This window comes from Calonectris borealis, chromosome 3 (genome assembly GCF_964195595.1).
Source record: "Calonectris borealis chromosome 3, bCalBor7.hap1.2, whole genome shotgun sequence".
NCBI classification, from domain to species: domain Eukaryota; kingdom Metazoa; phylum Chordata; class Aves; order Procellariiformes; family Procellariidae; genus Calonectris; species Calonectris borealis.
In genome coordinates this window covers 69,442,840-69,467,148 of record NC_134314.1, presented here as the reverse complement: position 1 = coordinate 69,467,148, position 24,309 = coordinate 69,442,840, and the positions used below count along the sequence as shown (strand labels likewise).

The following is a 24,309-nucleotide window of genomic DNA, read 5'->3' as shown; positions in this document are numbered from 1 at the left end:
TGTATGAGCAGAAGTAGGGACAGCCGCCCGTTGGCCCATCTCACCGGTGCAGCGGAGGATTTTGGGCAGTTGGGACAGCAGTAACTGCCGGTTATGCTGGGCGGTGCTGGGTGACCAGGGAGCCGCGGAGGGGCAGCGCAGCGCCCGGCTAGATGGATCAGGGGTTGCGGCCCCGGCCCTCAGGCCTGACTGAAATACAAGCCCGGACATACACATCGGCCACGGCCGTGCCCAGCCCGCGGTGGAGGTTGGCAGGGGAAGGCAAGGCTGCCTCGGGGAACGGGGCCCTGCGGAGGGCGAGAGGCGCAGGCCACAGCCGGGCCGACCGAAGTCACCTCAGGGCTCGCACGGGGCAGCCCCGCCCCTCCCCGCTCTGCCCTCGCCTCGAGCCCGGGCCCTGCCAGCGCTCCCGCGCTGTCCGTCGGGCTCGCTCCGCCCCCTCCCGCCGGGACGACTCGCAAGGCATTCTGGGACTTGTAGTCCCTCCCGCCGGGGCCACTTCGCGGAAGCTGGGCAGCGAAACTACAACTCCCAGCGGGAGGAGCGGCGTGCCCCTGAGCGTCCGTGTCTGAGCCTGCACGGGGAGGGAGGCTGGTCCCGCTAGGTCGGGCCGCGTGGGCGGGGTTTCTCTTTCCCTATCGCTCACCCGCACAACTCGTTCGCCTTCGGCCCGGCAGCTGCGGCGGGGGAGGACGGGGCCGCCGCCGCCCCGGGCTGACGGCAGATATCGCTCGCGGCTGAGCGGCGCGTGCCTCTCTGTGTGTGTGTGTGTGTGTGTGTGTGTGAGAGTGTGTGTGTGTGTGTGCGCGCGCGCGCGCGCCGGGGGCGGCGCGCGGTTGGTTGCGTGGGCCGGGGGAGGCGAGGGCTGAGCGGGCGCCCCGCGCGGGCGCTGAGGCGGCGGGAGCGGGGCTGCAGCGCAGGCACCCTCTGCCCGCCTCGCTCCCCGGCGCCTCCAGCCCGCCCGGCGGGCGGCTACCTGCGGGGGCGGCGATGGGGAAGAGTTAGCGCTGTCGCCGCGCTCCAGCGGCCGGAGAGAGGGCCGGGCCGGGCCGGGCCGGCGGCGCGGCGTGGCGTGGCGTCCCCGCCGGGGCTAGTGCGGGGGGACCTGCCTGCCCTCTCGCTGGGAACCGGCTGTCTGACCGCGGCGGGGGGTGCGCGCCTGTGTGGTCCCGTCCCTTACCGCCTTCCCCCGCTCCTCCCGCGGGCGGCCGCCGCTGCGGTGGTTACCGCCTCCCCCTGAAGATGAAGAGGTGGCAGCTGCTGCTTCTGGGTCTGGCTGCTGGGGAGAAACCTGGGTAGAGGCTCCAAAAAAAGGGGGGGAGGGAAAGCCGCCCCTCTCCGGCTCGCGGAGGGGGAGCTGGGCGGTTTTCGCACCTTGCTCCGGGCAAAAGCAGAGCGAAACTAGGGACGCCGGTGGGAAGCCGCTCCTCTGCGCCGAGGAGAGGGGACAGGATGCGGGGGGGGCTCCGGCACCGCCGCGGGCCGTGGGCGAGAGCCTGCGCCGGGGCGGAGTGCGACCTCCCGCAGCGGCCCTGAGGCGAGCAGCGAGGATGGTGAAGGGAGGGAGAAGTCCCGGCAGAGATCTCCCACCGGCGGCGAAGCCTCCCTGTTCCCTCCCTCTTCACCCCCCCTTCCGCACGGCCGCCCGCCCCGCGGGGCTGAGGCGCTGGGGAGCATGAGGCGGCGGCGGGGACCTGTTGTGTAGGGGGAGGCGGGGGTTAAGCGCGGCGGCGCCGCCCGGGGCGCGGGGTGTGAGGCGGGGGAACGGTTCGGCGGGGAGGGAGGATGAGGACCTGCTCCCGCGGCGCTGGTGTCTGTCGGGGACCGGCCCTGCCCCGGGCTGCCTCGGGCTCGGGAGAGTCCCCTTCGGTGGAGTCGTGACAGGGGAGAAGGGCCCGCGGGGAGCCCTGCGCCCCAGGGTGCGCGGAGCGGCGGCCGCTTCCCGCTGAATTGCGGCCTCAGGAAGAAAAGAGCTTGAAGTGTTTCTCGGAAGCTGGAGTTCCAGACTGGTTTCTTTCTTGCCTTTTTTTTTTTTTTTTTTTTTGTTCCCCTTAATTTGTTACGCGTGTCTCTTGAGGGAACGTTTTAGGGATGGTCATTTTTAGCAGTGAAATCTGCTGCGCAAAGGAGGATTATAACAAATCTCAATGAATGATAGACTCGATTGCTAAACCTTGCCTTGACCAGCCTTCTGACCCTCAGAGAGATCTCAGGGTGTGCGTGGGAAGGAAAAAAAAACCCTCCCATTTGAAAATAAACTTGAAAAAAAAAAGACTAAATTTTTTTGGAAAGCCTAACTGCTTTATAATTACTTTTTTTTTTGGTCTTGTTTTGTGATAAGTTGTTTTAAAAAGGATTGACCTACGTGGTTGTTTTGTAACTGGTGGAGGAAGGAAGGAAGGAAGGATCCCTCTCAAGCGTTTCTGATATGACAGCTTTGGTTTCTGAAGAGTTAACTGGTGTTTGCATGATACACCTATTGCTAGTCTGGTAGCAGACTTTTCATCTTTTTCTTTGCTTTTTTTTTATTAACTGGGGCTGGTGGAGAGGGTTATCTTGGTCAGAAGAATATTTGCACATATATATATATTGTATATATTTTTGGTGGGGTTCTCCCCACATTTTACTCTCTCTTGATGACTCCTGGAGGTGGTAGTGGGCCCATGAAAGACTGTGAATACAGTCAGATCAGCACACACAGCTCTTCGTCTCCCATGGAGTCTCCCCATAAGAAAAAGAAATCAGCTCCCAAGAGAAAATGGGAGGTTTTTCCTGGAAGAAACAAATTCTTCTGCAATGGGAGGATCATGATGGCTCGACAGACTGGAGTCTTCTACCTGACTCTTGTTCTCATCTTGGTCACCAGTGGACTCTTCTTTGCATTTGAGTAAGTGACATTAAAGTCTTCATATCTTCCTTCTCTTCCTCTAGTTAGTTATTTTCTGGCTGAAGACAAAGTAAACATGTTTGTCCAGATGTCAGGGAATGCTGACTGAATTCAGCTAATGTTGGTTTATATAATTGAAAATATGGTCTGATAAGATGCTGAGGGGCGCAAAAGATCCTGTTTTGGTTATTGTGCTCTGTGGAAAACTGATGTTTGAGGATTAAGGTTGTAGTGCTTTTATACCACAGGTTTCCAGCTCTTGCTGATGTTGCAAGAGGAGTGTAAAACAGCAGGTTTGGGATGGTCAGGAAATGATGTAGCTTCTTGTCTGTCAATTACTCTGCTGAGAATCAAAACTGGCAGGTGCAAAAATGCTGACCCTTTGTCACAGAACTGAATGCAAGAAAAACAGTATCTTTCATTAGTTTATCAGTTAGGCCTTTTTTTTTTCCTCTTGATGTCATTTAATAGCTTATAGATGAGAATTCCAAGTTAGTTTAAAAAAAAAAAAAAGAGCTGTACAATTTGCACATACCTAGCTTTCCACCACTAGGTAACAGCATTACTTTCTGTTTGTGATGGTAACTTGTATGTGAGTTTGGTCTTAGTTTAAGCTATGTTTGTTCTGGAGGTTTGTTTTGTTTTTTTTTTTTTAAGCAGGATTCTGGTGTTCTCCTAGGGCTTTTTTCTCTGTTGCTCTGAATCTTCAGGAGTCTTTTTCATCTATATAAAGTGAACACACAATGACAGCAAATCAAATATACTGATTTTTGCACTTATGTTGGAGTGATTAAATTAGCTATGCATGACAATAAAGAGTTAGGCACTTGATATGAACAATACAGTTCAACTTCTATTTACTTAATTTTTTAAAGCACCGAGTACAAAGGTGCTCACACTGCCAAAACACTTGCTATAGTTATAACTGAATTCTTTTTAACGAGTTAATGCTGCTTTACCTGTTTTAAACTATTGTAGCTTGATTTGTGGTTTGTGGCAGGAAAAAATTCTTCAAAATGTATGTACAGCTCTTACTGTTTTCTTGAATAGGAACTATTATTTATAAGTAAGCTTCAGCGCTGCCTCCAGAAATTTTGTTCGCTTTGCTAAGTGATACAGTTGAACAACAAAGGCCATTCATTACTTGGCGTCTTCAAGGAAGAAGGTAGTGACATTAGCAAACCCTAAATTGTACCAGCTAAATGTAGACCATCTTAACATACTGGCAGCAGTAAAGAAGGTAAAAATGGTCAGCAGGTAACCAGTGGCTACGTATGTATGTGAACTCAGCAGATGAGTTGTCTTTAGTGGGCTCCAGATTACTTTAGAGGGATTTATTAATTGTAAATCTTCTGCAGACGTTGTGAGGCTGCTTGAACATCCTTTGAGTAGTTGAAATAACACAGTGCATGATGGTATCCATGTACTGCAATGTGTGTTTACTTTCCTGGTTTTAAAGAGGTATTAAAGGTGTAACCTGATAATATTGCGTCAGGTCTGGGTGCTACTCTATTCTGTTTGCCATGATTAGGCCTAGTTTTTCCTAGTTAGGAAAGCTTTTCTGTGTGGGCTGGCAGTTGCATCTGTGTGCAGTCTCTGAAGGCAAGCGCTGGACTTCCCACAAATAGCAGAATGTAAATGTAGGATCAAAACTGTAATGTTTTATAATCATAATTGTAAAACTTATTTATTAAGCCACCATTTACAGTTTGTTTACATTATTTACATATTATGTTACACCATTTACAGTTTTAACACTTTGATCCTTCAGAGATAAATATTCTCTGCAGCTGCATGATTCAGAACTGCTAAAGCAGTATGAGCTGCTAGCTATTCATCACCTTCTGATTTCATTACTACTGTGAGTTACTTGCTCTACCAGAGTCGAACACTACAACTTCTATCGTGTCTTTGAGCTTACTTGCAGTGTAACCGTATGTGATTTACATACACAACATTTTTAGTCAAGCTACAGCATTTTGATACATAATTGGTGCTTATTCTAACTGGAAGTCTTGAAGCAGGGAAAAATCTTTGGCTTTATATAACTATATAAATTCTGTGTGTGTGTACTGGTCTTGAGTCATTCTTGTATAACTTGCACTCTCCTTTTAAAGGAAAATCAAAGTAGAGGTTGGCAATGACATTTCATTTTTATAATAATAAGGTAGATTTTGGTCTTTAAAAAGCACTTGCACTGGAAAACTATTACTCATCCTCTGAGGGTAATTAAAAAGCAAACCTGAAGACTATGAGAATGGTGTTCAGCATGTTCGTGATGTTTGAACTGCAGAAGGTTGTTAATGTTACAAAGAAAAGAGGGGAGTCTCTTTGATTAAACAGTGTTACTTTGAAGCAGTTTCTAATTGCGTCTCTTGGTAGTAGTCTGAAGTTACTATTTATTGATCAGTTGATAACATCCTGAGTTGTTAGAGTGTCGCTTCCATTATTTGGCTGATTTGGTTATGATGCTCCTCATTAACCAGCTATTTACAGAATGACAGAAATGTGTTTCAGTCCTTTGTGTACACATGGGGCAAAGTGATTTTTAAATGAGCATGTGCCTTATGTGTCTGAACCATAACGTCAAACTGTTACTGAAGAGGAAGATATCCTGTATGTTCTTGGAATTGTTTTGTCTTTTTGCTACAGTTGAAATAAATGATTTTGTTCCCTTCGGTTTTGGAAACTGGAAAATAGGTACTCATGTTCCAAGTCATTCCCTGGTTGCAGGCAGTGAACAGAGGGAGAAGGAAAGAGGTGACTGACAGCTAATTCCTGGGAAAGCATCATGCTATCATAAACACTTGTCCTTTATCCTTTTTGTTTCGTTTGTTCCTCTAACGTGATTTTTCCCCTCTTCCTTTTATTTCATTCTTGACACCCATTCATCCAGAGCTGTATCTCACGTGCTTTGGAATGCTCTCAGGGGAGAAATATATTTCTCTGAATCAACAAATCCTAGCTCTCAAAAAGCAAACATATGTCATATATCTTGACCTGTATAGCTTTTGAGATTGAACCATGCCTTTGTAATCTTTGTTTCTTCATATTTATGCTTCTGTGCTTTTTCCTGCCTACTGTTTCCAGCTCCTACTTTTGGCTGGTTTTATTCCTTTCTCTTTGTTGACTTTTATCTCTCATATACTCCAAGTACATCACCACTTCTTCCTTTTGTCATTTCACTGTTCTTTTTCATTTTCAAAGAGGTAAGCCAGAATTTGCTTAAAAGAAAAACAACAAACCATAAGCTTTCAAGCAGGTGAAGTATTTGTAATTCCTGCCTCCCTCCCCTTCCGAAGGAAGAGAATGCAAATAACAAGCAGTTTTATTTCTGTAACTTGTCTATTAAATATAACATGAATTATTGCAAGCACTTTTGGGTCCCAAGAGGGATGCTGTGCTTGAAGCGTTCTTAAAAATTATGCCTATTTTAAAATGCTCAAGATGAGGCACCACAAATAACTTAATTTGTCTTTAAAATTTGGGTATGTTATTTTATCTTGGAAATGTATTTCCTAACTCTAACCTTGTGATATTTAGCTGTTTTCCTTTTTTTCTTGCAAATTTGACTTTGTGTTGAACTTCCTTTTTTTCCTTTGCCTTGCCCCATTACACAGACATACGTATTTTTTTAAACTATTCAGTGCTCATGTAAAAGTAGCTGCATGAAAAGCTTGGAAAACAAATTCCTTTCCCCAGAGCAAAGATAGCATCCGTAACTGAAGGGCAGATCTCACTGCTGTACCTAGCCAATTCAACCACTGTATTTACATGTATGTAAAGTCCTTTATTGGTGCAATAAAGAGAGGCAAAACCAAGGCCTCATATTTTCTGCTTTTATTCAGGTAGGTATACATACTCAAAAGAGAAAAGAACCCTTTATGCCTTATGGTCATTTGGGGGTACTGTTTTTGTAGGTTACAGGAAAGCAAAATGGAGGCTGAATGACATATTTAACACAGTAGGATATGTAAAACAGACATCTTGTTGTTAAATGGCAAGTCTTGTATGGATGCACAAGCTTCACAAGTTCCAGAGCGGCGGTAGACGAGCTTGGCTGATTTGCTGCTGTGAGTTAACACTGCCCCTGTCTGCCAGCTCCCTTCCTTCTTGGACCTCACTGCACAGGTAGCAGGAGGTAACATGTCTGCACCTGAGCTGCTTCAGTTCAGGCAGGCAGATTAAACTTCCCGTAAAAGGTGAGTTTAAGTGAAGATGCCGACAGGACTGAATTGACTCAGGCATAGTCATGTGTTCTTCTGTCAACTCAGTTGCAGAGTGAGTAGCTCTGGAAGGAGGTTGGAGCAGATGCTAGGATGCCGGAAGGACTGAAGCAGTGCAGCTCTTTTCTCTGTAAGAGAAAAGTCAGAGCCGTATCACTTCTGATACAATTTGACACTTGTACTGATTCAACAAACTGGAGATTTCTTTTTTTGTTTAAGCCCGTTAAAACTTGATTTTTGAGAGTATTTGTGTAATTGCACTGTCTTTCAAAAGATGGATGTTGGAAAATTATTTAAAGTGAGACTGTTTATGTGCATGTGTGTGTAAAAATCACTGCTTTCTATATGCTTTTGCAGTTGCTGGCAACCTGCTCCATGCCTCCCGCTTTGAAAACCAGTGTGACTGGAGGACATTCATGAGTCACACTTTCTGATGTGGTGTTGATTGTTCAATATTGAACTTCCATAGCGCACGCTATGGTAAAGTGGTATAACTTGCTGCTCACTGTGACAAACTTCTGTGTGTAACACTGATGTCAGTAAGCTGAGCATTTTCACTGTGGTATCAGTTATTATCTGCATCTTACGGCAAATGTTTTCTGCTCTTGCAAGAGGTGGATTCTTAGTGTGAGGTCATATTCCAAGTAGGTGGAATATTCTTCATCTAATAATCTCCTTTATCTTTCTTCCTCTGCTCTTAAGATGAGTAGGTTACTTGTGTCTTTTGATGACCATGTCCTTACACTACGCATTCCTTAGAAGGAAGTGCTACCAATTTGACTTCAGCTGTTAAAGGCTGCTATAAACTTGTAGGGCATTTCCTGCTGAAGATGTCAAAATGGATTTTAAAGCAAAAATCATGGCATATAAACTAAAATGATTGCTCAACAGAGAACTGCATCCTTTTCTGCATGGAAGGCAGTAGCTCCCTAATAGTGCATAGTGATGTAGGCGAATGCAGTGATGAGTAGGTGTCTTTTTCCCCCGGTTTTGTTTAAAAAAAATCTGTCATTAAAATTAAACTAGAGCAATATTTCTGTTTCTCATTTTACCATATTACGCATCTCTGATAACTTAGTAAAAAAGACGTGGAATACAGTAAGTCTAATCTTTAGGCTTTACTTTTTGTACTGAGTTTATATAGATATACCAAATGATACGGCAAATTCCTAAGGGATGGTATGCATTCCAACCAGATGTTGTTTATTCTTTGCACTTAAATTACCCTGAAAATGTTAATTGTCAGAATCAGATATCTTTCGGGTACAAAGTATATCTAATAATTTTTTCCTTGACAAGGACTTTCCTTTGTGACCAAGATGCCTTGGTCACAAAAAAGTTTACTTAATTCATCTCTTCTATGTTTCCCAGTGATCTGTGCAAGTATGTCTGCTGAAGTTTCTCCCTGGCCAAAAGGGAATAGTTTTGTACTACTCTGTCCTAAAGTAGCACTTCACTGAGCAGGTACATAATTTTAAACTTTTAAACCTGCTTTGAATTAATTATATGATATAAATTGAAATTCTTTTACTCAGAAACGTACTAATAGCATTTGATATTAAGTCATGCACCTCTGCTTTTCAAGGCTACGTCTATTTATGTGGAAATGGATAATGATTAAATGCTTCATTTTTCAGAGTAAAATTCTGTGAGGATAACAGAAGGATAACCTCTCTTGTTTTTGGAAGTCATACCTTCTTTAGTTCCCCTGAAACTGCAGAGGCTTTTTATTGTTTTGTAACACTAACTCCTTTTCCAAAAGAAATGTTAAACAGCTTTTTTTTTTTCTGAGGGTGTTTTTTCGGGGGGTTTTTGGGTTTCTTTTTGGTTGGATGTTTTTTTTTTTTGTATTCAGCTTAGTTGATGGCCTTTATCTACTGTTTCATGGAAAAGACAACTTTTGAATATAATTTTTTGTCTTTTAATTTACTCCTTTCTCACCTATTGTTCCACTTATATTTCCACCTTTTCTTTGCAGAGGTGGAGGGAAATGAAGATAGGGAGTATAACAGTGTAAGAAGTGATGTTGGCTTCTCAGATACCATGTCCTCTCAGGACCTTGAGGAAATCACTTTGGACCATCGATACATGTGCATCTTCAGAGTGAAGTGTGAACGTTTGTGGTCTCCTTTGCCTGATGTCACCCTGTCCCCCCCCTTGGAGAAAGAGGGGAAATTCCATCACAGCCTGCTGGGGGGTGGTTTTCTGCTCTCATCATAGCTCAGCATGATTGTTGTAGATAGATGTAAATTCTTACCTTGGATATTTGATATTCCTTCCAGAGGGGGGAAAAAACGGTAATTTCAAAAGTTCGGTTGAATAGAATAGACTAGACTATTTCAGTTGGAAGGGACCTACAGTGATCATCTAGTCCAACTGCCTGACCAATTCAGGGCTGACCAAAAGTTAAAGCATGTTATTAAGGGCATTGTCCAAATGACTTTTAAACACTGACAGGCTTGGGGCATCGACCACCTCTCCAGGAAGCCTGTTCCAGTGTTTGACCACCCTCTCAGTAAAGAAATGCTTCCTAATGTCCAGTCTAAACCTCCCCTGGCGCAGCTTTGAACCATTCCCACGTGTCCTATTGCTGGACACCGGGGAGAAGGGATCAGCACCTCCCTCTCCGCTTCCCCTCCTCAGGAAACTGTAGAGAGCAGCCTCCTTTTCTCCAAATTAGACAAGCCCAGCACCCTTAGCCGCTCCTCATAGGACATTCCTTCCAGCCCTTTCACCAGTTTTGTTACCTTCCTCTGGACACATTCGAGTACTTTCACATCCTTCTTAAATTGTGGGGCCCAGAACTGCACACAGCACTCGAGGTAAGGCCGCACCAACGCTGAATACAGCAGAGTAATCGCGTCTTCTGACCAGCTGGTTATGCCGTGTTTGATGCACCCCAGGATGCGGTTTGCCCTCTTGGCTGCCAGGGCACACTGCTGGCTCATGCTGAGCCTGCTGCCAGCCAGCACCCCCAGATCCCTTTCTGCAGGGCTGCTCTCCAGCCGCTCCTCTCCCAACTTATACTTGTGCCTGGTGTTCCTCTGTCCTAGGTGCAGAATCCAGTTATTCTTCCCTATGTAAATTTCTTCAAATATTTACAAATGCTGATGGATAATACTTCTGTACATCTTCAGCCTCCAGAATGTGAGGTTAGACTTGTAATTTTGTGACAGTTGTTTGATAAAATCTATCTTAATTTATCACTCAGAAGTTTGAGGTTTCTATTGTTGATATAATCTGTATAGTATGCCTGTTTTGTTTTGTCTTTCCCCGAGCAGGTACTGTTGCCCCTGTATCTGAATGGATGTGTGCAAAAGGTATAAAATGCATCTTCTGGAGACTAGTGTAGGGAGAGTCATGTTAAATAGATTTACACTCTTGAAAAACTAATTTCTGTTAGTTCTTCTTGGAAGACTGGCATTGCCATGTGACCTTCTCTGGGACTTCTCTCACATCAACCCTGCAGAAATTTTCATTCCTTGTTTGAAGGAAAGATGTTTTTTTTCAGATGTTTTCTCAAGTCAGTTTCTCAGGAATCATGTTACACGTTTAGGTTGATGTAAAGTATTTTTTTTACTCATGTTTATATTTGGACTAATGATGTAAAGAATACCTTTGTTGCTACATGATTTATTTTTTATCATAGCTGTGTTGTATTATTATTTTGTAAATGGCATTTCATACAAAACAAAGTATATCAGTGATTAGCTACCTTGTGGATGACTGAGAAATTATCTTCCTTTAGAATGAAAAGAGAAAATATTAGTCTGTGCAGAACTTGAACCAAACTGTTCTGTTCATTCTCTCTTTTTTTGGTGGGAGATGGAAAAAATATTTTGTTAAAAACATCTGGACTTATTTGTAGATTCAGTAGAAACTGAAATGCTGAAATTTGAACGGGACATTAAAATATAAATTCTCTTTTAACAACTAGGTTATACCTTTTCAGTAGTTAAAAACAACAACAAAACAAAGTTTTTTATACTGCCTTTCTAACGGAAAGGGTCTTTCCATTCTAGTGCAGCATTAAACTGTTAGTTGTAAATTCAAATGTGAACTAATTAATGAGAAAGTGAAGATGACTGCAGACGAGGAGAAAGCTGAGAATATTTTTAACTTTCTAAGCTGCACGATTGTTGCAACATAGCCCAGTCAAAAAACCTACTCGCTTAAAATACTGGGACATTTTGAAAAATTGCTTAAAATGTTATAACAACTTTATCTAGGAAGTTTTTGTTATCCTGATTGATGATCCTTCTAAGTGAGGCCGTAGTAGCTGATGATCACTTAAGTTCCAGGCTGCCAGTAAAGGTTTGTACGTGTCGATGCTGCTTGTCTTTCATTTGTCAAAGCTGATGGAAAAGGGGAAAAATGCCCTGAAGTCAGCTGGAATTACCAAAGTTTGTTAAACTTCATATAATTACAGCCCATTTTTTTCAGAACTTAATACAAAAACTGTAAAGTGGTTAAACTTTTTACAAACTAAAGGAACAGACTAAAATCAAGAAATCAAGATTAAGCCTATGTGTAATAGCCAAAAATAAAATTCTGTTCATATTTCCCACACTGCAGAAGTATTAAATGCTACTAACATGAAATGTACTTAGGGGTGGAGGCTGAAGTGTTTTGGAGTTTCAGTTTTGTGTAACACACACCCTGTCCCTTACGCTGTTGTACGCGTTCATATTCGAACTCCTGTTCGTACTGCGGTTACTAGGTGAAGGGGGCTTTGTATTTGCGAAGCCCGACCACGGGCTTTCTGCAGTGTGCATCTTACCCAATTGCATTCCAGAACTTTTAACTACTAAGTTGACACTGTGCTATAGTGCTATATGATTATTCAGCTTCTGTATCCCTGATCACTTCCTTTTCATCAGTGTCCGTAGGGTTTATTCATGTTATTGTGGGATGGTGGCTAATGAGGTCTTACATAATGAGCTTGGCTAATGAGATCACAGCTGTTTTTGTTTTATGTTTTTCCACTCCTGCTGTCTCCTTAAGTTTTTTACTGCAATAAATACTGGCAGCGTGCGTTTACTGTGGTGAATATGCAGTCAGTTCAGCTTCTTTAAATTTTACTCTTATTTAAAAAAAAAAAAATTACAAAACAGAGATTAAATAGAATACTGAGAATTAAATTGAAAACTGAGAACCTGAACTCAGAAGTTAAGTTGTACATAAAATCTGCAGGTTGTGAATTTCATGTTACAGTTTAAGTGCAAGATAACACTGTTACATTGTCTGCATTGAGTGAATGTATGAAATAACTTTGTGGGTTTTAGTATATGTTTCTTACACATATGATCAATATATATTAGTTCTTACGAGCAGGGAACAGATATACTAGAATTTGTTATTATTTTAGCATAAACACTCAACATATTACTGAAAGTTATGAATGTAGATTAAAAAACACTGGCAGGGATCAGAAGCTTTTTCCCCTGCTAGGAAAAGGAGTACTAATACAAAACTTGAGTTGCTGATTGTGATAAATTTTGTGTACCCTCTTTCTTGAACTGTCTGGATATCAGGAAATTGCAGTCCTGGTCTTGTGTGTTCAGTACTCTTGTTAGATATGCCGTTGGTTATGAATGCCATGTTTCAGGGTAGAAGCAAGTGTCAGACTAGCCTGTACTTAAATGTTGCTGGCATGCTTGTTAGCGCTCATGGTGTGGGCTTTCATGGCACAACTATCTATGCATGTTCCTTAGTAAATACTGTTTTATCCGCAAAAAGTGCTTTCTAGTGTTGAATCAGAATGTGGAAGACTTACAATTTTTCCTAATTTGGACCTATGTAAAGCAGTTAAAAGCACTAAGAAGAAAAGTAAAAGCTAGAATAGCAGTGACTTCTCTCTCATCAGTGATAAACTTGCTTCTTGAAAATGTGGTTTCTTTAGAGCTGAAGCTCATAATGCTTCTATATAGTGAAAAAATACAACTTTTTAGATACTTTTATCATTCAACATGATTTGAACTCTTTCTAGGGCTGGACAGGCATCGCGTGTGCAAACAGCCAAGTAAACTTTGTCATTAGTCTGAGTAGACTGGTACATGAAATGTGTTGTAAGGTATGATATAAAAGATTGGAGTGCACTGTGTAAAGAGCATAGTTGCTTCTGGTTTGCCTCAGTGAATTAGCCTGGAGAAGAGAAGGCTCAGGGGGATCTTATGAAAGTACCTGACTGGGGAGGGGGAGTGAAGAAAAAGGAGCCCTGGACTCTTCTCAGTGGTGCCCAATGACAGGACAAGATGCAATGGACACAAAATGAAATACCATTTAAATGTAAGAAAAAAGTTTTTTGCGTTTTTTTGTTTGTTTGTTTGCCTGTTTGGTTTGGGGTTTTTTGCTGTGAGGATGATCAAACACTGGCACAGGTTGCCCAGAGAGGCTATGGACATACTGAAAACCAACCAGATGTAGATCTGAGCAATCTCCTTTAGCTGACCCTGCTTTGAGCTGGGGGGTTGTACTCAATGATCTCCAGAGGTCCCATCCCACCTTCAGCCATTCTGTGTTATCTGTGAAAATCTGAGAACTTCTTCCCATAAGACAGCAAAAGGTACATCTAGTGAGATAATTTTAATCTTGTTTTAATGACCCATTTATTACATGCATATTTCACAAGAACTTCAGTTTTATCTAGTCTTAAGATCTGAACCTAAACTCTTAGTCCAACAAAACTTAAAAATTGAAGTAGCCATGGTTGTTCTTTCTGTCCCCTCTTCTCTTTTTTCACCTTTGAATATGGCTTTCTCAGTTCAAAGTGCATTTTCCAAGACTTCTTGGAGGTTCTTTTCCTGCTTTCTTTCACTTATCTGCTGTTTCTCACCAAGCTTTGCCCTCTACTATCCATCTGGCTTTTGCTGAATTACAGTTAGTGTTTTCTTTTCTTACCATGTAAAAAACACCATTGAGTTTAAATAAAATTAAGCTTATCCTTCCCTTCTGCCCAGAAAAAGAAGAACTTTCTGCTGCTTTAGATCCCTGAGCTGAACCCCTGAAAATTCAGAAAAATGTTATTACTAGTGCAAGGGAGGAAGTGGGCAAGGGAGAGGGAGGAGATTGTCAGATCATCTTAGCTATGATTCGAAATTGTATCCCAGCTTGAGGAAACTTGTTACATAGTCTTGGTTCGTTGTTTGGCATCTGTGAGGGTACAAACAGAACATCTTTAGGCTTACCTGAATTACTATTTTGTTGCTTAATGAGAAACTATAGAGTTCTGACTTCTTAACCATATTTTATTTCTGAAGTAACTGGATTGTAGTTTACAGAACTTGAACTGCAGCATCTTTCAAATAATACATTATTAAGTGCTCCTTAGTTGCTCATGTCTTACAGAAGTGTCCTGGTTTCAGCTGGGATGGAGTTGATTTTCTTCCTATTTACTGGTATAGTGCTGTGTTTTGGATGTAGTATGAGAATAATGTTGATAACACACTGATGTTTTAGTTGTTGCTAAGTAGTGTTTACGCTAGTCAAGGACTTTTCATCTTCCTGTGCCCTGCCAGGTGCGCAGGGGGCTGGGAGGGAGTGTGGCCGGGACGGCTGGCCCAGCTGGCCAGTGGACACTTTCCATACCATATGACGTCATGCTCAGCATATAAGGCTGGGCGAAGAAGAAGGAGGGGGGGGATGTTCGGAGTGATGGCGTTTGTCTTCCCAAGTAACCGTTACGCATGATGGAGCCCTGCTTTCCTGGCGATGGCTGAACACCTGCCTGCCGATGGCAAGGAGTGAATGAATTCCTTGTTTTGCTTTGCTTGCGCATGCGGCTTTTGCTTTACCTATTAAACTGTCTTTATCTCAACCCACGAGTTTTCTCACTTCTACCTTTCTGATTCTCTCCCCCATCCCACTGTGGGGGGAGTGAGTGAGCAGCTGCGTGGTGCTCAGTGGCCGGCTGGGGTTAAACCATGACAAGAAGAAAAGTTGTTTTTCTTTTTAAAGACACTATACCCAATTCTGTAACACAACACAGGGGCAGTAGCTGAAGCAGTTCTTTTTCCCGCATCCTTGCCTGCGTAGTCTCTGTTCCCCATATCCAGACTGCAGAGCCAATGTATTGTATTGCATTTGATAGCAGAACCTATGGAAAAGCTGCATGAATGCTTCTTCACCTTAGTTTGTATAAAAACAGCTGAGTTTGCTCAAAATATGCTAAACTGAACCAGGAAAGGAGTATTCTCAATCCTTGCCATTTCTCCCATGTTTCAGCTGAGATAGCAAACAACCCAAGGAAATTGCCTGTTTCTTCGCAGTCCCATTCAGCTGCCTACTTGGGGTTTTTTTTGTTTTGTTGGTTTGTTTGGTATTGTAAATGTTGAAAGTTTCAGCTTAGGAGGATGAAGGAAGAATCATAAAGCAGTTAATGGAAAATTGAACAGCCTGCATGGAAGAGGCAGTTGGAGTGGATGTCTCTATTCACAGTGCAATAAAAGAATTGGCCTTTAAAATGATTTTGTTAAATAAGACACCTAAAGCTAATCAGAGCAGAAGGAATTGTCTGTAGAGCAGAAGATGGGGAAGAAATTGTGGACTGAAATCTGACAGAGATTAATCTAATTCAATATAAGACCTTGAAAGGATAATCATTCTTCTTTTGCAAGACACTAAGCTCAGAAGTCTCTCTTCTCTTTACCTTGAGTGGTGGAGGCTCTGAGACTTCTCATCACTGATGTGAGTGTTCATCTTCAGAGTAAAATATGGGTTTTTTTTTTCTTGTAATGTAATGAACCCCAGACCTTTTTAGGATCAGGCTGCACTGTGGATTGTTTTTTAATGCTAGTCCCTGGAAGCCAGAATCTCATTTCCAGTACTTGAGTATATCAAAAAAAGTGTGCTGGGGGCAGAAGAACATTTCAGAGGAAAGCACATAAAGATTGGGTGGCATACAATAATTTTGCTTTTTTACTCAGCTCATACTCAAGAGGAGTTTGGCAAACAGGCAATTAACTATGAATATGAAAATCAAAACAGTCTCATATGAGAAAAACAACTGACATGCTTGGATTGCAGTAAGTGAAACTGTTGTGGGCTGACATCCAGCTTGATTGAAAAGTAAACATGCCTTCCCAATGCACATACCTTTCTATTATTGCATCCTAGAAAACTTTAACCGACAGTTAAAGTTGCTAACTGGTAGTCTGGAGGTGCGGTATTACCCAATGGTTGACTGATCTTGGCAAAAGTAAGTTTATTTTCTGTTCTGAAACGTTCCTTTAAACAGTTGTTGGCACTAGCCCTTGCTGTTGCAACGAAGAAATGGCATTTGTGAAAGGAGAACATAGGTTCGTTGCTTTTTAGTTCAATACAAAAGAAGCGACATTTGTTGCAAAGGTAATTCACTGTTACTGAAATAACACTGTCACTGAAATAAGCTTTTAATTTGAGCTTTATTACAAGTATTCTTTCTGACTGCAAAATAAAGGTCAAAGATTTAGGGAGCATGCAATTTGTCACTGAAGTTGATCCCTACAGATAAGAGTTGCATAGTTATGTTACTCATCCAGAATGTGTGCATCCCTAAGTCAGCTACGCTTGCCTTCATTTTCTGAATGACGAAAAGACTGGCCATTTCAGAAGATTGTTCAAAGCATGCAGAAGAGTTGGGGGGATGGGAATAAGGAGTGGGGAGGAACTGAAGTATCTGCTGTAGTATTTGCTTCTGGAAATTAATTTCAGTTACTCAAGGGACGGTTGTTTTGTGTCCATATTTAGTTAGTACCTATAAGTAACCTAGTAATAACTTTTGATATACATGCTGGGTTTTTCAGTTATTATTGTATCCAGTACTGTAGACAGAGTTGGACTGCACAGCAATATACTTAAGTTACACTGCACTTTAAGTTGCTTATGCATGTTGTGTCCTATCAACACCTCTCTCACTTCAGAGGCTGAAAGTGAAAAATAAACATATGAAAAATAGTTGTGAATAGATATGAGATGTTGAAGTGGCTCACAGAGATACACTGGCAGTCCTAGTTCATCAGTGCAGAATTAAGAACTCTGGGAATGACAGCATGGTGCATAGATCTTTGTTATTCGACTCCTTTTGGAGTTTGGTTATTTATATATTTGTTTTAAGAGCAGGTCAGAAAAGAGAGCTGTTAAGGACAGTAATACCAGTAGTGCTTTAAGGTTTCAAAAAAAAATTTTTTTTTTTCAGTCCAGGAATACCTTTCCCTTTTCTTACTGTTCCTGATTTCTCTTGTGCTAATCTTTCATGACAGGGAGGCTCTGTGGCTCTGACCAAAGTTGGTCTTTTTTTGCTTCCAGTGCCATGATGGTGAGGGAAAGACCCAGGAGACAAGCTTGCAGGTTACATATAAGAAGAGATAATGGGTTATTCTGAATCTTTGTTATACGTAGGCAGGAGTCTGCAAGTGTGACAGTCTTTCAAAGATGTATGTTGTGTTGTCTTCATAAAAGTCCAGCAATGACATCTGCTGAAGCTTAAGTCTTTTGTGTGTGCTAAGAACTTGATTTTTATCAAGTAAAATCTCCAAAACCTGTGCCTATGCTGGGCATGCCTTTCTGAGGGCATGGCAGAACTTCTTCAGTTTTGAGCAATGCCAGTCTACTCAGGAGTTTGGTAGCACAACTGTTTTTGGGAGCTAAGCTCTGCTCTGTGGGGCTGCTTTCACCTGTGGCTACAGGCAGCATAAATGAAGAAACAGTGAAACTGCTTATTCACCACGTATCTTCCAGTTTCTGCAATCTCCAGTTCTGTGTATTGTTGTTACACAGAAGTCGTCTTCACTTAAACCCCGGTTCATCTCCAGAACAGTCCCACCCACAGCTTTTAAGTGAAGCAGGGCTCCTCAGGGGGTGGGGTCTTGAAACTAAAAGCTCTGTCATAAGGCATATGACAGGGGAAGGAGAGCCTGGCAGAAGGGTGTCAAATTTAATTTCTACAGGCACACTGGCATTTTATTTCATTTTGGCAGTCTTGAATGTAGCAATCTTGCAGTTTGTTTTAGCATAGTTTTTCTGTGTGTAATTATTAGACCAAGAAGTTCCCAACCAGGCACTATTTCTGTTCTTTCACACTCCCTCCCAAATCAATGTCTTCCCTTCTCTCCTCTTTCCAAATACCTTGTACGTGCTTGCTCTTTACCATTGTGTTCTGTGGACTGATGCTTCTTCCTTCAGTACTTTTCAGAGAGCCATAAGGGGCAGCACTGCCTCTTTCTTCTGCTCAAGACAGCTTTTGAACTTGTTGCAGGGATGGGAGAGGTAAAGGCGAGGACCTTCATTCATTTTGTAATGGTGTTGTAATTTTGCCCTATTTTCTTCTCATTTCCGCAAGTCTTGCAGATAAGTCTTTTAAAGTTGCTTTTGTTTTTCTGTGCTCCTCTAATTGAGGAGGGAAGCACTGTAGACAGTGAGAGTACTAGAAAAGAAGAAGTGCTGCGCTGTCTGCTTTCATAGAAGGAGACTGTTTGACTGTTCAGGTGGCACTTGTTTGCCACTGTTGAGTTATCTTTCACAGTGCTCACGGTGTGGATGACTGGAAGAAGTTGGGGAGGGTTCGGAGGTGCTCTTTGCAGGCAACAAAGTACAACCGGGAATGAGTACAATTGGACAGCCCAGGCCTTGACGGAAATATTTCTATGCGGGGAGGGGCCTACTGCTCTGCTATATAAAACAAGGTGGCTTGATACATAATCTGTCTTTAACATGCTACATAATATGTTGTACAGAATACTTGATTAAGTGGGTCTAAACGTTGCTTGTATAGGAGTTGCTATAAGAAAAAACACTTTGTAATCTAAATACTCACTTTGCTTTTCATTTAAAGTTCTAAGCAAGTTGCATAAGGGGAGCTATTTGATTTAAGTACATGTCAGTAGTCAAACTTGAGGAATAGCAAAGTGACCAGTGAAACTGCCTGGGTCTTGGTGAAATGGAAATTCACAGCAAATTTAGGTTGGCAGAGTCCATGGTGTAATAGTATTTAATGCAGACAATTTTCATTTTGTGACCATTTTATACGTGGGCTTTCTTTACATTTGCAAAAGAACAATCTTTTAGTGCTTAAGGCACTACTCTTTACAATGTAACATACTGCAGATAGTTTGGTAGTTAGGCATACCACCCCTATATTGACTGTTTTTATTTTTTGTATTGTAGAGCTTCAGAACCTACTTTATTATTATTTTTTGTAATTACTTCCAACTTAGTTTTTGTGTTCTAATTCTGACTGACAATCAGCTTTCATTTTTGCTTTTTGTATGTTAGCATTAAATATTAAATATTTTTTGTTTTGAAGGTGCAGGAAACTTATTGCTGCTTCAGCTTTGGTCATACATTATAGTTCTAAGTTTATTTTCAGTTTGTGAGATGACTTCACCTTCTGATAGCTGTATTGACTGAAGTGGAGTAAAGTTCATTTGCTGGTTAAGGAAACTGAGGAGATCAGCTTTGACAGTATTGGTCTAGTATGCATGAAAAAAGTATAAATAACTCGAAGTAGTGTTTAACTGTATGTGGTAGTTATAAAAGGGCCAGGTGTTTATCACACTACAGGCAACTCAGAGGTCTGTGCATGTGGTGGGTGATAATTTTTGCATTGGTACGGAATTTTCTCAGCTGTGTTGATCAGCAGGCACAAAAACTAGTTAACACTAAACAGCTGGCAGGACTAAGAAGAAAAACTACTTCTGCTTTGCTGTTTGTTATTATTTATTATTACATTATTACACTGTGGCTTGGGGTAGGTTTTTTGCAATAAGATTGGCACTGGCTGCTTCCTCAGCTAGTTATCAAGGCTCCCTGCCATCTCGAGTTTATTTTTCTTGCACAAAGCCTGGGAAAAAAGATGAACCTTGTTCTGAAGGTCACTGTGTCTAGCCGTCTTTCTGAGCAACGGGAGTGAATGCATTTCAGAACTACTGACCCTTCATATATAATACTATGCCACTGGCTGCCCTCATTTAAAGCAAGGACCCTCAGGACACTGAGGGGATTTCAGCAGTTGTGGAAATGAATGAGGAGGATATCCCCCTAAGGTAGCTGAATGCAATCTACTCTTGTTCTGACAGGTTCCACTGGAATTTTCTTTAAGCAAAAAATCATCCACAAACAAACCTTTTTCCTTTTTTGATGAAAATAGTATTTTAAAGGGGCTGTCTTAATCTCATGGTAAGACATCAATTAAATTTTAGTACTATTTGTGCCTTACTTTGAGATGGGAGGCTGGCTTCTGGGAGAGCTTGAATCCAGTCATCTGCATCTGTTTCTTTTGATCTCATGTTATGTTTGTGAACACAACTGTGTCACCAGTTTAATAAAGGTATACCTGTAGAGTGGAATTTGTCACGTGGTGGAATCTTTCCAAAGGAGAAGATGGCCACTGACAGATGCAGGCCTGGTAATATGTTTACTTTTTTTTTTTTTTGGCTGGGGACAAACTTACTATGTCCTTTCCTAAGAAGTATCTGAAATGTAGTTGTGTTCTAGAAATGTGGTTTGTAGCACAATTCATACTATGAATTGAAGGCCAACTCTAACGTCTTGTTTATTACAGCCAAAAATATCTTTTGGAATGCACTGTATTTTAAGATGGTATCTTCCCAATTTTTTTCTTCAGACTTTTTTTTCACATGCTCATGCTTTAAATTATTCTTTAGGAGCTCTGTTTTCAGTTGTAGGAGTGACTAGTAGGACTCCTCTAGCAGGACTAACCTAGTCAAACGAAACTCCTCAGAATAGCGGTTTTCTCCTTGCAGCATTGCTTGGTTAGATGCTGGGTAGCAATTCAACAAATTACCTGTGCTCTGTGCAAAACAACAGTAAAAAAAAAACTGTAAAGAGAAATCTGTTGGGAACAAGTGGACTTATCTTTCAGTGGCACTGAACTATGACAAATATGTCATTAAGAATCTATGCAGAGGCCAGATTAGATCAGATTATTCTTTTCAGACTTGAATGACAATTTCTGTGAAGTGAAATCTTAATATGTTTGAAAGAGATCACAGGCAATGCTTATGACGTGTACAAAAAAAATTGTTAAATGCTGTTAGTGTCAGTGTAAACTGTTACTGTAGATCAGAACTGGCATGTGTACGTGTGGGTTTTTCTGTTGCTTTTACTGGAGAACTGCCTCCTTCCTTATCATCCTGATTATACTTCGGGTGATGTATAAGGGCAATGTAACGAAAGATGCTGTCTTCCCTTGGGTATCGCTTTCCTAAAAATAGATAAGTTAGGCTGTTAAATTGAGAAATGTCTTGAATTTTTTTTATTTCAATTTTCTGAACTTCTTCCCTTTTATTTCTCTCAATATTAGAGAACCTATCAGTAAAACTAGCAGTTTCTTCATCACAAGAATTTCTTCCTTCTCTTCCCCTTCCCTCTCACCACCCCAGGTACCTTAAAATGGTTGGGATTTCTTTTACCCAGAGAGGATGATGCTGAGAGAGTTATGGTAGTTGCCTTTGGATATGTAGAAGAATGATAATAAATGCTTCTCCACATTGTTTGGGATGTGACAGGAAGTTCTAACTTTAAGTGACAGCAGGAAGTATTCAGGTTAGAAGTTAGTAGACATTAGGGGAAAAGAACCCTTTCAAGCATAAGGATGGATAAGGACTGAAATAAATTTCCTAGGAAGATTGTGGAATTATCATCATTAGAAGTTTTTTTGCAAAGCAGGCTAGACAAATCTTTATCTGAAGTGGTTCACATATAGTTATCTTTTCTTGGAGAAGGGTAACTTCCAAAGATGGTTCCACTACCATTACTCAGGAATATATCTATGAAATGCTAGATGGGTATTAATTGAAACTGATATTTTTCTTGTCTTTATTAATAATGCAACACTATTGGGTATGGGGAGAAGGAGGAGCACGCTGTGTATTGAGTAGAACACAATTATGTCAGTTACTTAATGTATTGTAACTATTACTATGTAGAGGTTATATTACAAAGGACTTTTGAACTTTGGAAAAGAGGAGGGCTATTGGTGACTCATATAAAAGAGTTTTAAAAGGAACCTACAACCTGGAGTTTAGAGTTATCATAGTAGACTATTAATATGGGAAGAAATCAATCTAACTATTCACTGATGTCTTAGGAAAGGTAATTAATGAAGTATGACATGAAAGATTTAGTAGGTTACCAAATTGACCAGATTGTGTTTTCCAGTCCTACTGCATACAAAAAAAAATCTAATTTTATTATAAAGCATGTTCTTTTTCTGTGTTCATATTAATCAGCTAGTTATAAATGTATTTTCTTGTTAGTAGGAAAAATCATACTCCGCTAGTAAACATATGATTTGCTTATTGCCTACTAAGGTAATTCATCAGTCCATCTCTTGCAAAGTCTGAGGGCTCTTTGGAAACAAATAGTACTGTATTCCTGGGCATCATTTTTTCAGAAGAAGACATCACCTGTGATATGTATTTCATTGTAATAGGGAAGAGTTGGGCCCCTTTATTCCCTCTTGAAGAAAAATGGCAGATGGGAACAACTTGCTGATGCTCACAGCTTCTTTAATGGCTAGAGGTAGATTGGACCAAGTAATCAGGAGTGGTGTTTGGCTCCTGCCTACCTGATTTCTCGGATAGTGTATGTATAGTTTCTAGGAATCCCTGGAGTTGTAGTATGTATACTTACCAACTGTCTTGACATATACCACGGAAAGGGCTATTGCCTGCAGCCATCTTCTGCCACCGGAGAAACTTATACGGTCACCTTATTAAAAAGATATTAAACTAAAATCAAAGATAGGACACGAAGCTTGCAAAACTTTCAAAGCACTTACATGTTTCATGTGATACATTGAACTCTAAATATGTGAATTTCTAAATTACAGTATGTATTATGACTTTCCAGTGAGTTTCAGTAGCATTGGTGAGAGATATATTAAAAATTAATAGTGTGTGAAAACATGAGTGTTTGTTTTGGCCTACATAAAATAGTCATGGAATCCATTCTTACTGTTTGCATTACTAAACATCTGAATTTTAATGAACTAGTACTTAAAATTTTTTTTAACATGTCTAAGCAGGTTTACGTGTGCAGTATTAGCCTTGGAATCGGAATGAGTAATGAAAACCTCAATTTAACAAGGTAACTTTGAGACAGACAAAGACAAGTGGTGAAAGCATTGGCAAACAAATTGCCAGAATGGTCCTGAATTGACTGGAAGGACAATAGACTGGACCACAGTGGCAAGTGGAGGGGAGTTTGCTTCTCTCAAACTGTTGGAAGTATATCTGGGACAAGTTGTCAGGGTTTTTATGGGAAATAACCTCTTAAATTGGTGTGGGAGCAATTTGACAGCAAGAAAACACTTTTGGATCTTGTGGCATGGCTGTAATTACTAGGCTTAATCTGAGTGTTCTAATAAGTAATTTGAATAGTTATCAACCACCTCTAGACCTGTTGTTTTGCGGATCTTTGAGATCTCATTTGTCTGCTGTAGCTAGGCAGTATCGCTCACTACTGTTGATAGTCTCTTCAGTGCTCAATAAGCAAACAGCTAACCTGCTCTATTTGATTAGAGTCAACTTGTAAGTTGTTTACCAACATGTGGAATCCTGCCACTCAGCCGTACTTTTTATCTCTTCCTTTGTTAGCTTCCTTTGTTAGCTTCTGAATATATTGCAAATAAGCTAGTTCATGCAGGGCAGACTTGACCATGAGTTTTAATCCTTTATGAAGAGCACTCTGTTGTTACCCTCTCAAATGGAGAGGTAATGGAGTTTCAGCTCTTACATCTCTATCTCTGTGACACCAGCTGTGGTGGTTCATTACAAAGGGGAGAGAAGAGGTCTCTTTGAATGAGTGGATACCAAACTATTTTAGTCTGTATGTGCTTCTATTACTTTGTGGCTGTAATGTAGAGTTTTATATTATGCAAAAAGAATAATATTTAATGTTAAAGGAACTATATGGGAATTGTGGGGAACAGAAGTTTCAAACTGTAAAGCTTTCATAGTTGAATGTTAAAAATCTGTGGGATAGGAATGGATCATAACTCCCTGGTATCATATTTATCATATTCCCACTCTGTGCTAACACACTACTTGTACTTCTGCCTGAGTAGGGAAAAAGGCTAGCTGTAGATTGTACGTTCAAATATATATATTCCACCCCCAACTTCACCATGTGCCTATTAAAAATAGTGCTTTTGAGGCATTCTCTTAACTGTATGAGAGCTCTAAATGAGTTACTTTT

The 24,309-nt window shown here is 41.2% G+C and overlaps 1 protein-coding gene across 8 annotated transcripts in view; it reads left to right on the top strand.

Annotated features, from left to right (window-relative positions):
• Window positions 1-871: 871 nt before the first annotated feature.
• Window positions 872-24,309, top strand: part of ZDHHC14 (zDHHC palmitoyltransferase 14) — a 112,041-nt gene continuing 88,603 nt past the window's right edge. For 3 of the 8 annotated variants that reach the window (XM_075146061.1, XM_075146062.1, XM_075146069.1), the window contains exon 1: window positions 876-2,887. In XM_075146061.1, coding sequence (XP_075002162.1) covers window positions 2,637-2,887 — 251 coding nt within the window. In that variant the 5' untranslated portion in view covers window positions 876-2,636. Of the gene's footprint in view, window positions 2,888-24,309 lie in introns of all 8 variants that reach the window. The other 5 variants (XM_075146064.1, XM_075146066.1, XM_075146060.1 and 2 more) reach the window with 5 other exon arrangements.